Raw genomic sequence first — 14274 nt, 5'->3', positions numbered from 1 at the left:
AGTAGGAGTCCCAGGATCTTTTGTGTTTAGACAGCAGGCCCAAAGAGCATGTAGTCTGCGGCTTGACAGATAAGAAGAATCTGCCGTAACAGCCACACTGGGCCTGCTGTGTCTGAGAAGTGTAATTGGCTCTTGCTGTGTTCTGATTGTCTGTCTCTGATTGGCTCCCCAGTGATATGAAGAGTGTGCTACAGGACCCCGAGCTCAGCCTGCTGCAGCGCTGCCTCCTGGTCTCACGGTGAGTTAAAAATCAGCATGAGGTCACAACCGTTTGTTGTCTGCACATACTGTACTGTGCCCACAGGGGTTTACTGGTACCCTGGCATGATTGTTTTGTTGACATTCAGACAGAGTACCTATGTCAAAGATTCACAACAACTCACTGAATGCTTCAGGGATGAAGGGTTTTTGTGAAAGTTAGTGTCACTCAGTTCTGTCATTAAAAAGCCAATGGGATTTTCTATTGGAATTTGCATTATTGTAGAAAATAGGCTCAGTGGTGAACAACCATTTATGACAATTACAGAGGTAACGTCAGGATGTAAAAGAACTTTATTACAGTTACATGACTTCAGTGTCCAAACCACCGCAGGGCTGTAAAGCTGTGTTCGGTGTGATGGCGTTTTGCTGTCTTATGTAAGCCAGTTGTTTGCAACTGTCTTTTATAAGACCTAAAATTCATGTATGGGAATTTTTACTAACCTTTTTTTATGTTGTAGAGCAGGGTCTTTAACATTTTTAAGGCCAAAAACCCCCTAACTGAAAGAGAGATGGAGCAATATGTGCATATATGAAATTGAGTTCCATGTTAAACTGAGCCCATTGATAGGCAGCCTGAAGTGCCATGTATAAACATACCTGTGTAAATATGTGGTGCATACAGTACTAAGCTACTAAAATAGTGATTCTTGATTGATTCATAGATGTTTCTACATCATAAATTTATTTGACAAGGATTCATGGGTAACAGTTACCCAGTAATCAATTTGGTTTACTCTAAATTAAATAGATTATTTTGTTTTGGTTTTTTTTTTACAAAAAGGCAGATTTATCTTTGCTAATAATTTGTTGGTTTCATGTTAATTTGAATTTTCAGACATATTTCAGTTTGGATAAAAAAAACTAACTGAAAAAAAATAATCAAACAATAATTTTGCAGCCCTGTGCAAAAAGTCTGAGGACCCCCGAGGGGTTGTGGACCCCCTGTTAAAGACCCATGCTGTTAAACAAAATATGAAAGTCTCTTAGGCTTGTGTTAACCACAGACCTTATTTCAGGCATCTAACCAAAAACCCAGTCAAAAAAACAACCCCATTGACTTCAAGATGAGGGAATTGGGAGTGCTAAAACACCAACTCATTTCAGGGTTTTAAAACTCATTCCTGCATCACACTATAAGAAGTAAAAAAATATAAAGCAAACAAACAGCTGCTGTCCTGGAAGTAGGAGGACATTCTTCCAGGATACAAACATCTTTCCCCTCTATTATTTTAAGAATAATGTAACTGTAAACACAGAGCACGTTAAACTTTGACTCAATATGTGTTTTCTGCTAATCTCTGTTTGTGTGAATGTTAAGTTTAGGCGTTCGAGTGGGTCTATTTGTTACAATGATTTAAAGTGGAACTGGGTTTGCAATCAAGCTACTTGTTAGTCTCGTTGTTCACTGATTGATCACCAAGTAATTAAACTGAGCAAGACAGAATTCGATGGATCAGGAGTGATTTCTCTACGGAAGTCTGTGCTTAATGTTACGCTGACTATGTTTTCACAGTTGTTATTTGTGGAATATCAAAATGTAACTTTTTTTTAATATATTTGTTACATTTTACTTAGTTTAGCACATGAATCATAGGGGGAAAAAGATAAACAAGATGATGTAATATTTTGAGGCAAGTTGAATAATTTTCTTTTTTTAAATGGCCAAATAATCTGCCTAAATATCCGGATTTATTTTAGGAGTAACTTTACCTCAGTGATTCTCCACAAAAAGGCATGATATGAGAGCTGGTGTCAGCAACTCTAATCGCATTTCTGCTCCAGTTCTCATTTCCCTCAAGCATCTGACAAATCTAGAGCAGCCGGTCTGAGCTGAAACGCAGTATCTCCCCTCAGTTTGCACGCTGTTATTAAAGCTGTGATTTCCATGAAAGTCCTAAAGACCCTTTCTGTACAGTGGGTACTACGAGTGTGCTCACAGCAAGAGCTCACAATTATGTCTCTACATCCGGCCGGCCAAGTTTCTATGCCAGTGTTAATGTGGTAAGGTAGCCTAGCAACAGCTGTGTGCCTGTGCAGATATGTTTAAAGGAGGCCGAGGGAAGTGAAGTGAAGGCAGAAGGATGCAGAGAGGGGGTGGAGGGGAGCTGGGAGAGCGAGACGTGGGCTGGAAGATGCAGGAACTGTGGTCATTAGTGAGCAAACTAGTAGAAGGATCACGCAGCGTGTTGGTTCAGACTGTACGACATGACTAACCTCCAGAGACGACATTATCCACTCTGGGCCCAGCTGATGCGTTGTTGTGGTAAACCGCAGGCTGTTCGGGGATGAGTCGGATCTGCACTTCTGGACAGTGGCGTCGCACTACCTCCAGTCGTTTGCCCAGGCTCGCCAGCTGAGCGTGTCCACTTCAGAGGGTCAGACCCAAAATGAAGGAGCCCAGCCATCACCTCAGAACCACCTTGACATCTGCCACGACGTCCTGTGTGAGAGCTCCTACTTCCAGGTCAGTGAAACAAGACGCTTTTTTCTGTCTTTGGTAAACAGAGACAAACAAATGATCCCAGCAGTCAATATTTCAGAATTCCCTTAGGAGCCATCCAGAGACAGTTACTCACCTCAAGTCAGACAAACAACCCCCGCCAGGCTGTCCCTTGTCATCCACAGTGTCAGCAACATCACCCCGGACACACAGAAACATCCCATTATCAATGACATTGTGTATCTCCTCTGTTACACTTTTAAGCCTTTGAGGTCAAACCTATCTTTTATTTCGCCCTCATTGCATTTAATTTCCCCAACATTTCCTCCAATGAGCCCACGCAGGGACACGCTCAATTAAAAAAAAACCAAAAATAAATCTCTTGTTTGCGCTGTGTCATTGCTCGGATCAATGCGTCTTACTGATGGCTCCTATAAACAATACCTTGAATCCCCAACTTTAATTATTGACCCAGTTTGTTCTCAAGAGTGTTGGGAAACTTTCTTCTGAAGATGCCCATTGATTGGTCCTCCTCTGCTGTGTCTACCGGCATCACTCAGCCGATCAACATGGCGGTCACACAACCCATTGAAAATAAAAGGCATCCACCTTAATGTTGCCACTGTGAATGTGCCTTTTTTTTCGTTCAAGGTTTATTTATTTCTTTGTTTTGTAGTTGTGATGCACCCACACATTGTTTTTGTGTCCAGGCTGCAGAAAATATTTCTTGAGGAATAGTTTGAAACACAACTGTGGAGAGTAATTAAAAAGTTGGCACGCTGTGAAAGTGAAGACAGACATTCTTCGGTAGGTTTGGTCTTTTTCTACCACAAGGCTACATCAATATAACCTCGGGAGCAGGCGAGAGTACCTTCTCTGATGAAAGACGATTAGAAAAATGTCAAGTAGCTTTTAGCTAGCATTAATGCTTGAAGTAGCGGAATGTAAATGGACTGTCTAATTTGAGTAAGAAGATGTCTTATTGAAAAGTCTCAAATAAGTCTGTATTTTTTTTCCCCTTTAAGTTTATGCATTAATGCACAACTCAGATTTTGTGAAAGTTCTCCTCCCTGTTAATGAGGGGCCATGCAGTGATCACAAAGTTAAGACTTCCAAAGTGCTACCCAGACTGTGTGCAGCTACATTTGGATCCTGTTGTCATAAAACAGCTTCTGTGGCAGCAGTTTGACAATAATTGCTAATATCCTAGACTCCAATACAGAGCATACAGTTACTAAACTCATTTCTCTGTGAGGATTTATGCCCACGGCTGTGACTCAGACATAATCATCATAAAAAAAAAAACAGTCAAGCTTCTGTGTTATGTATAGACACACACACACAGACACACATACAACCCATGTAACTAATTTCATACTATGCTGTTATCTCTACCCTCACTGTATCTTTCTCCCCCTCTAATAAAAAACTGACGAGCTCCCATACTTTTAAATATCTTTTGCTGTTTTCATGATTCATGCCCATCATTTGCTCACTGAGGAAAAAAAGTCAGATCTCCCATTAGGGAACATAATGTAGTAGTCCCATGTGAATGTAGTAAAATAATGAGCAAAAAAAGGCACCAATAATAAGTGCGGGGTGCTGTGGCACCAGAAACACTGTGAAAACTCCTGAATATTTTAAAGACTTTATAATTATACTCTCCATCTCTGCACTCTGTGTTTCTTTTTTTTTTTCCTCTATATCTTTTTGATCATCATTAATCATGTCCAATAACCTATCTGTCTCTGTCTCTCACATGCACATGTGACCATGGATCTATGGAAGCGGTATGTAAAAAAATAAACTAACATGTGGCTTCACCTTTACTGCTCAACAGAAGTTCCAGTTGGATCGCGTTCACCTGCAGGAGTTGAAGCGCTCCAGTTATGAACACACCAAGAAATGTGCTGACCAGCTCCTCCTGCTGGGTCAGGTGGGTATTACACCAGCCACACTGCACACACGGTGTCTGTAAGGAGGTTACAGATACATGTTGCATTTTTATCGTATAGATATAAGTTTCAGCTCAGATGTTCCAGTTTTCAGATACACAAAATGACCTCATGTCTCTTTGGGTTGAATCACAATAGTTAGCATTCCTGTGACATAATCCCCCCCTTATACATGAATGGCCTAATTCTTTTTGGCTGTCACATCCTTTTAGTAATCAAAAAGAAAATCTGGCACAAATTGTTGGGATGCATGATATGTCAAAAAAAACAACATAATGTAAATAATATGATGGATATAAGGCGTGTATTTAGTGGGAATGATCATTTTTGCATTTCATTTTCACTAAAAAGCACACAATGATGACAAGGATGTTCCCTTACATCTGGAATATGATTTGTAACACCACAGTGCTTCATTTATAATGGCATGTTGTGACATATTTTACTTTCTCAAAAAAATAGCTCATGCCAGTGGGATATTGCACTTGGCCATTTTGCCCTTTTGATCATATTTCGATTAACTGTGCGGCCCTAACAAATTGTGCAGTCAGGGTGTCTGCCCGTCCTTGAAAATTTTAATTGTCCTTGATTCAACTTTATAAATATTAGACACCAAGAGTCATTAAATAGTCTTTTATAATATTTGTGAGATCCTAATTGCAAACAAGTTATTTAATTTTATTTTTGCTTTTGCTTTTAGTGAAAAATCAGTCAAGGTCTGCTGTGTGGAAGTCCACATTTTTTGATGTAACAATTCTTTAGAAATTCCATTCACACATAAGTGTTTCACTGGGCATAGACATATGTTAAATGCAGTACTTTGAGAAAACATTCAAATTGCATTCAAATGACAATGACAATAATTGTATTCCTACATAAAACCTACCTCTGCACAGGACCACATATAAACATTATTCTTAGTTGCAACACTTGAATAAGAAAAAGATAATTTTCTAACAATCCGTCTTGAATTTGGTTAAAAAATATCTTGAAAAGGTCTTAAAAAGCATTTACTTAAAGTGTCTCTTACCTTTAGACACCCTGGCAATCTCTCACCCTCTTTCTTACAGCTCTCAAACTACACATTACCCTTTTCTCTCACACACTCACTCACACCTTCATAGCTGGGCATACGTGCATATTACCATAATGGTAAATAGGTCATATTGGTGCTGTGGAGCCTAATGAAGCAAGATGGACTGTAAGTGCTGCTTCTCTCCTCTCTGGTGTCTCAGCCTGTGGGGATTGGAGTCACCTCTCCACCCTCTCAATGTCACCACTCTCCCTCTAATCACAGGCTGCAATCAGCACGCTGCGTGCTGGAGGTGCAGTCCACCAATAGGCAGACGGGCCGAGGCCGGCTAGAGCTGACCCCAGCGTGAGCTTGAGCCTTCATCTACACCAGATGAAAAGCAAGATAATAAACATAATTTCCCCTTGTTACTGTGTCTTCTTCAGCTCGCACGGTGGTTACCTGACAGAGCTGCCGATGGCTCGTTTCTTAGCTGCCATGGTCATTGTATGCTCATCTCTTTGTTGTTGCTCTCAGACGGACCGAGCGGTGCAGTTACTGCTGGAGACGAGTGCAGACAACAGCAGCTACTACTGCGATTCACTCAAGGCCTGCCTAGTGACCACCATCACCTCTTCAGGCCCCTCGCAATCCACCATCAAACTAGTGGCCACCAACATGATCGCCAACGGCAAGCTCGCAGGTAGTGTTACTGCGTGTCTGACGGAAACCCGCTCCAGTCTTATTGTAATGAAAATCATCCTCATTCATAATGTGGATGTCTGCAGCCTTGCAAAGATATTTCTAGATAATTCATCTAGTCTTTAGGCCTTTAAATGAACCAGACACATTTATATATGATGTTTTATAACGGTTTTGAAAAGGTTGCAGCTGTAGATTCTTATAAAATTTTGTGTGGACTCCAACAACACAATCCATAATGAGTGTGGTTCTGTCTGCGGATTCAGTGTGTAAAGAAATCATCACCCTGGTGTCTGGGCAGAGTTTGCAAGCGATAGGCCATCATTTCTCCATGTACAAATTCTCTCCTTTTGCTGTCTGTCAGAGGGAGTACAGCTGCTCTGTTTGATTGACAAGGCAGCGGATGCTTGCCGCTACTTGCAGACCTACGGGGAGTGGAACCGGGCTGCCTGGCTGGCTAAGGTAACTCAGCATGACAGCGTCCATCAACAGGAAACATCTGATACTGTGTAATGTTTGGATAGGTTGACAGTGTGTGGGCATGTAGGTGTGCGGGAGTTAAAGGGATATTTCACCAATTTTCAACCAGCTTTGTATCATAACAATGTGAGTGTTATGTGTAAATGAACTGTGGTAAACTTCCGTCCATCTAACCAGTGCCTAGATATTCCTCCTTGGACTGAAATCTGATCAAACGGTAAAACTAGACAGAATATATATCAAGATAATGTTACTGCACTGCTTGTTTATCTCCTAAAATGTTTCCAGAAACATATTTAAATGCCCTGTTTAGCAAGAGATTGTGAACAGGAAATGGGCGCCATTCTGCATCCTGCACAGTGAAAACGGGGGCTTAAAAAACTGATACAAGACGGCAAAACCTAAGCAGCGCTGATCAAATATGAACCAAGATTATTTTACTGAGTTGCCTATTTCTCGCCTGAAATGTTTACAAAAAACACGTATTCACATATCGTTTATTGTAATATGAGATCGCCAGCCACCATTGTTTCACACAGACTAGTCCACATTACTTCACCTACCAGTGGCCGTGTCTGGTAAGGCACAATGCATTCTGGTAGTTGCAGGTTTTCTACCTCTTGTAGTATTTGCTTCTGTCTGCTGCAGAAACAGCCTGGTTTTATGTGAGGACTTTCTTTATATCGGTGAAATTCTTCTTGAAGTGTGCACTTAATGTCTACATGTATGCTTGACTTTTACATGTTTTCTTTTGGGAATTTGTAAGGTTATAAAAATGTATTTGCATGGATTCATTACACATTTTTTACTTCCTTGCAACTACATTTTAAGTATCAAGTGTTTTGATAGTATAATTTAATTATTTCTTACTAGAATTACTATCTTGGAAACACAGACACGTTTTAGTTTTGAGCTGCACAGCACCATGTTCTTACACTGTAGATCAATTTGCCATTAGGAGAGCTCCTTTGAAGCAGTTGGAGCTTCAGTGTCTCGCTGCTGTGTGTGTTTCCAGGTGCGTCTGAACCCAGCAGAGAGCTCAGATGTGCTGAAGCGCTGGGCAGAGCACCTGTGCTCCCCGCAGGTCAACCACAAATCCAAAGCCATCCTGGTGCTGCTTTCCCTCGGCTGCTTTTACAAAGTAGGAGAGATGCTCCACAGGTAAGACCCACGATTGATGCTGTGGTGAGCAGAGTTTATGTATTCAGGTGTTTGATAGATGTTTGATTTTGGTAGAATATTTATTTCAAAAGATACACATGGGACAATAACCTCTATATAAACTCAATGAATAGATTTTGATAAACAATAAATATTTAATCCTACATGTTCAAAGAGGAGTAGGATGAAGTATAAATGTATCACTTTTTACTCCCTCTCAGATACTTGTCAGTTAATTCATGAACTTCATCTCTTTACCATATTTGCACATACATATACTTAAATATTTCCTATACACACGCGCTTCATTAAAATGTAATTCTTATTAATTTAATCTGAATCTGTTTTACTTTTTGTTGTTGCCATTGAATAATTCCAGTAAATTGCTGGTGTTTATTAGGGATAGAGTGATATAGAGCTCTGGGGTAATGTGACCTCGTGTATAGTTGTCCTGTGGTTGCTGCCCTGGTAGCAACTAATGGGGATCCTTTAAAATAAACACAGTAACAGAAACACAACCACATGCACACACATCCCTATCTGTACATATATAAGAACAGTTTTTCATTGTCTGAAGCTCCATTCACATGGGACTAATATTGACCTCTGGTCAATTTAAATACTTGCGGAGATTGTTTGTGATCTTACTTGCACGGGAATCTGCCACGTCTGATGTCTGTGAATCAACACCTCTGTGATTTGGGTTCGTATTTAGGTTTTCTGTGCCTCATTTCTAACTCTTTCTTGGTTGAGAATCAACGTTACGGAGGCTGCGTTGGCAATTATAACTGAAAGTTTTGACAGCTTTTGGGTGCAGGAGGCTTATCTCGCTACACAACATGCTACTTCTGTGTGTGAGTTACAAATGGCTGTGCGCATCATATCTGGGTAATAATGTCAGTAAATTCCAATAAAATAAAAACTTTGCTTATCCCGTGTAAATGTGCTGCACGAAGCACAGACTGAGGGGGGGAATAGGGCTAAGAAGTATTAAATTTTAATTAGAGAAACGAAGATCCTGTAATTTTCTCTGTCTTGCACTAATGCCACTCACAGAAAACCATGCATGCAAATATCCAGTCTTACATTTTATTCTTGAAATTAGGGTTCCCCTTTTAACTATGACTCTTCATAAAATGTATTTGCCCTGCAACTTTTTTCTTCCTGACCCTCCTCTCCTTTGCCCCCCCTCTTCATTCATTCCCCATCATAAACACTAAGCATTGTATGGCACAGTGCATGGTATGGTCCGACTCTGTTTCTTTTACCTCATCATTGATTCCCTGTTAGTCTACTCATCCTCCTCTTTGACAGCTCGTGTTATGAGATGCCTTTGGCAGTAGAAGCTCTCGCAGAGAATTAGAGCGACATCGGGATGACAGGGCTGATGTATGCTTTAGGATCACAGACATCAAGGCAGGGATGAGGCTGGTTTCTGACAATAGCTCTCACCTCCTTCTGCCTCTGTCTTTCTCTTCCGCCCTCTGTCTCCTGGGCAGTATGAGGTACTTTGATCGTGCCGCCCTCTTCATCGAAGCCTGTCTGAAGTACGGGGTGATGGAGGCCAACGACTCTTCCAATATCCTTTTTGAAAAGCCATTACTGCACTCTGGGGGCCATTTACAGCTAGAGTTAGCTCCCCTGCTAACCCTGTCTATCTCTAACTCAGACGTGCACTGGGTAGCAGAGAGCTTTTACACAATGAAGGACAATTTAAATGCTCCACGGAGCACATCCTATCACACTTTTATCACAAAAGCGCAGTGATGCCGATGACTCATAAGAGAACCTTCAGAACCTAGACTTCGGAAAAGTACTAGTTCTACAGTTTTGATCATAAATATGTTCACTGTGAAAGTTATAGGATAGAGCATAGTGTCTTACTGTCACTGTGACAGAGACAATCTCGTTGACTCCTCAGCGGGGTAAGGAATTGATTTTATGAACATGTGATACATGCGATTGCGTTGGTTACTTCAGTCTGTCTTTGGGAGCTGGATCAATATGGTGACACGCTGCAGTTTATGGGGCTTTACAGTTGGTTTAATAAGTTAGTTGTGCTGCTTTGCAAGGCTAACATTCTGGGAATCGCTTGATTTGTTATGCTGCAGAGTTTTCTATGAGCGGACACGCAATTTAAATGTGAATATCATAGTTCATTGTGTAAATTTTAATTATGAGAAGCCAAAATTGTGATTGCGATTGATATTCAATCAATTGTGTCGCCCTAACATGTAGCAATAAACACACAAAAGACAACAGAGAAAAAGAGAAGAGGGGAAAAAAAGAAAAAATGAGATCAATCCTAAAATAATATTTAATCTAGAAAAGTGTTATTGTTATGTGTACAGTAAATTGAGGACATCCCCTTTTAGCTTGTTCATTGGTTAGAACTGGCTTGTAGCCACTTTGTTATTTATGATTTATGGAGTCCAGACCAGGAGCAGACTAGACTGCGCGTGGCCAAACTGCCTTGCAAGAAATCAAAATATCTCATTTTCAGATTTGCAAGCACGGGACATCATATCCGCCATTGTTTGTTTTTTGTTGTTACTTTTTTTTTTTAGAAATACAGGTGAGTGACAGATTTATTTTTAAACCAACATAAACTGGGTGCAAACACACACTCAGATGCAGTGTTTGGGCACAAGCGCTGGTGTGTTTGTCCAGCTAATCCCTGCAATTTTGGTGACCATCGACCCAGAGACTATAAACATTCAATTTCCCCGGCTGACCTAACATCCCTGCAATAAAATGTCCAGTTTATGTCAGAGCTGATTTAGAGAGATCCTTATAGTCATTTTGGATGCTGCCGTTTGTAATTTATCTTATAGTATTGCTTTATGCTGAAAAGTGCGTATATTATTTAGCCACACCTCTCAGCTCAATGCAGGCAGGCCCATATGGAGCCAGGAAAATACCACACAAGCACTGCCAAAACTTAGTGTGACTGAATGTAGGATACTGCTGGCGTTGTACTAGCAGGAAAATATGGCTCTTTCAGATGTGCTCTAAACATCACCACATTTCATTTATATTATTTCCTTTCCTCACCAAACTGCTCAGTGATCTCTTTTTTCCTATATGGAAGCGCCTGCATTCATTTCAGTTACTCACTCAGTTATCCAGGTGTTTCCTTTCATTTCTTGTGGACATTTTGATTTTATTTATGTTGTTTAAATGAGCCTCTAATCAGCTTAATCGAATCAACACTGGTTTCTATTTTTTTAAGGTGGTTATGTGTTGCACATTTGAATTTTTGTTAATTTTGTCCCATGAGCTGTTTCAAGTTCTCTTTGACCTACGTTTGCACATAAACTCATCAAGGCTGCGTTTTTGGATTACGCACGGCTGCTGCGTTCATTGGGCCTGCGGGAGGGTGCTGCTCTGTGGGCATCTCGGGCCGGCAGCGCTGGGGAACAGCTGATGGAGGAGCTGTTCCAGGGAGAGGGAGGCACGCCAGAAGCCATTCTTGGCGAAGATGAAGTGGAGCTGGGCCAGGAGAGCACCGAGTGACCCCCGAAGAGGAGAGGTTTGGAAGAGATGACATGCTCTTCAGTGCAGAAAAAGGGGTCTGCGATTCATTCTAAACTCAATAACATGACCATTGTTAAATGACTTTGTGTGGGCATCCAGGGGAATCATGATCATCATCTCCACACCGCGAGAAGAGGAGATATGAGGAGTTTCCTCCGTGTGAAGTTGTCAGTCTGTCACTGGAGTCTGCCTGTCTGTGATCAATGAGTGTGACATTTCTTGATGTCTGGTAAGACCAGTGCGTGTTTGTGCACGTACGTGTATGCATGTCCAGCCCCAAAAGAAACACTTTTGTCCCGACTACCCCAACAAATGCAGTAATGCACATTTGTTTTCGTTGGTTGTTTAATGAAACTCATTACATTTTTTTAATGGTTTCTTGTTAGGCTTTATTTTGTGTGCCTGTATTAATAACTTTAAAGTACTGTTGTAGCCGTACAGGTTTAATTTGCCTTTTCGCTGTTGAGATTAAATGTGGCACAAAAATAATAACTTCCTTTTTTGAGTTTGAAAATGCACTCCCCATACAGAAGGTTTCCATTACCACCCTATGACTGACTTCCAAATTTTTTTGCACTCCTGAATTTAACCAAAAAAACACCACATTATTTGAATGATTCCTCCTTAGTAGTGTCCTAGTATTGCTCTAGACCGACACATAGCAGACTGGACGCAACATCCACAGCAGGTGGTGCTGTATAATTGAGTGACCAAAGCTTGCTACTGCACCACTCTCTGCAGCTGTAACTGTTGGATTGCTGTCAAATTTGTTAGCCTGGCCACCCTGCACTTATTAGACACTTAATAGTGTATTATCTCCCTGCACACACAGAGGGAAGCGCAATCTGACCGCTGCCACCTGCGTGATACTGTTTAATTAGCTTGTGTAAAGTTCAGTTCAGTTAAATAGATGCTGGTCGCTCATTAATCCATTCCATTGATCCAAATGGAATTTTTAATTTCCTACTTTTATGAAGATGAGAGGATACTTTGCTCCCTGTGTCCCTTGATGTTTGCATAATGAGGTTGTTCTGTGGTGTGTGTATCATAGGGAGAGCTGTCAAAACGTGTTGTAACTCATTTTTAATCAGACTTCTGATGGATCATTTATAAACAAACTGTAATCTGTGCTGCTCCCACTGTTGCTCGTCACAATCACAAAGCCTGACGCACAGTTTTAGACTTGCTGCCACGTCTCCTCCGCTCTGCTTTTGCCTCACGTTTTCCTTAAAAATATCTACTGATCATCCAAATCATTCCTGTGACAATGCAAAGACTTTAGTGATTGAGTGTTTAATTGCCTTGTAATGTGTTTAGTTGTCCTGTAACAAGACAGTAACTCCATTCACGGGACCTTTCAGCGTGTTATTGTGTTTCATAAACACGTCAGTGCTGTTTCTCTTCTGTGTTAACCCTTAGGCAGTGTCACTATGGCAACCCAGGCCTATTTTAAGGGGCTACATGTTGTTCCTGTAGATCCATTTCACAGAGCTCTGCTAACATACTGTAAAGAGTCGGCATAGAGTCACACAACCCAGCAGATAATCAGCTGTAGTTTACCTAATGCTGTGTATCTTCCTCCAATCATGTCATGCAGTATTGTGGAAGCAAAATGTGCCATACTGCCTGTTTTGATTAGGAATCAGTGTGATTAACACTAGCTGCTTTTCTTTGTACTTAGAACTTAACAAAGTTTAGCCTTTTTTTCATTGTTCTGTGTTCTTTGTTTTTACAGTGATCCTGATGCTTTAAGTGATATATCAAGAGAAAGAAAAGATATATGTATATATGAATGGCAATAAAATCAATGTTAACTTTAATATTGTTTAGTGTGTGGTTCTGCCTGAAGATGTTGACACAAGAGGGCGCTGTGAACCCTCAGTTGGAGGCAAAGTGGCTCTTTTAGGTTTAACCCTTTGAAACCTGGTTTGACATCACTGTTCTGCATTCAGATGCCTTTCTCAGTGATTTAAACTTTGGAACCTTGAGCAAATTGGTTTGGTTTCTCCCAACACATAGGAAAAGGCAATAAGCAACTTGGTAAGAAATGTCCCATAAATTGCAAGAAATTTGTGAAATTAGAATTTTGTTTTTAAAGAGAAGTATGTTTAGAATTATTATTTTTAAGCAGGTTGTTGTTGTTTGTTTAGTCTAGTTATTTAGTTTTTTTCGAAATTTTCTGTGTGTGTGTGTGTCGAAATTTTGTGTGTGTGTGTGTGTGTGTGTGTGTGTGTGTGTGTGTGTGTGTGTGTGTGTGTGTGCGTGCGCTAATTTTTTTGTACTTTTTACTTATTTATTGCCATATTTTGGTAAATTTGATAGAAATCAAGTCAGTTTGCCCAAATTTCAAAGGGTTAATGACAGCCAGTTCGAGAGTGCTCTTTTCAATTTCCCAAAAAATATTTGAAATGATTTTTATAGTATTGAAATGGGGTTTTGTTCTGGTCAGTTCATTTTTTGATGTTTGGATGATGGGCTGTTTTTTGTTTGGTTGGTTAGTTGGCTGATTAATTGTTTTTGTTGAAATTGTTTTTATAGAAATGCCTTCTCTTCATATTTTTGAAAGAAATCAAGCCAATTTGTTCAAGTTTTGAAGGGATAATAGCAGCAACTTTCAGGCAAAGACCTGTTAAAGAAATTTCTCTTTGTAATTAGAATTGTAATAGAATTCTTATAATATTGAATCTTGTTTTTATATTTGTTTGTTTGGTTGGTTGGTTGGTTGG

At 40.3% G+C, this 14274-nt stretch overlaps 1 protein-coding gene across 1 annotated transcript in view; it reads left to right on the top strand.

Moving 5' to 3' along the window:
• The window catches only part of wdr11 (WD repeat domain 11), a 71453-nt gene extending 58085 nt beyond the window's left edge, over positions 1 to 13368 (top strand). The window contains exons 22-29 of the mRNA XM_042501875.1: positions 173 to 238; positions 2536 to 2725; positions 4542 to 4637; positions 6206 to 6371; positions 6735 to 6832; positions 7866 to 8011; positions 9511 to 9590; positions 11325 to 13368. Coding sequence (XP_042357809.1) covers positions 173 to 238; positions 2536 to 2725; positions 4542 to 4637; positions 6206 to 6371; positions 6735 to 6832; positions 7866 to 8011; positions 9511 to 9590; positions 11325 to 11527 — 1045 coding nt within the window. The 3' untranslated portion in view covers positions 11528 to 13368. The remainder of the gene's footprint in view (positions 1 to 172; positions 239 to 2535; positions 2726 to 4541; positions 4638 to 6205; positions 6372 to 6734; positions 6833 to 7865; positions 8012 to 9510; positions 9591 to 11324) is intronic.
• Positions 13369 to 14274: the final 906 nt, after the last annotated feature.

Source organism: Plectropomus leopardus, chromosome 15 (genome assembly GCF_008729295.1).
Source record: "Plectropomus leopardus isolate mb chromosome 15, YSFRI_Pleo_2.0, whole genome shotgun sequence".
NCBI lineage: Eukaryota > Metazoa > Chordata > Actinopteri > Perciformes > Serranidae > Plectropomus > Plectropomus leopardus.
This window is presented reverse-complemented; position numbering and strand designations above follow the sequence as displayed.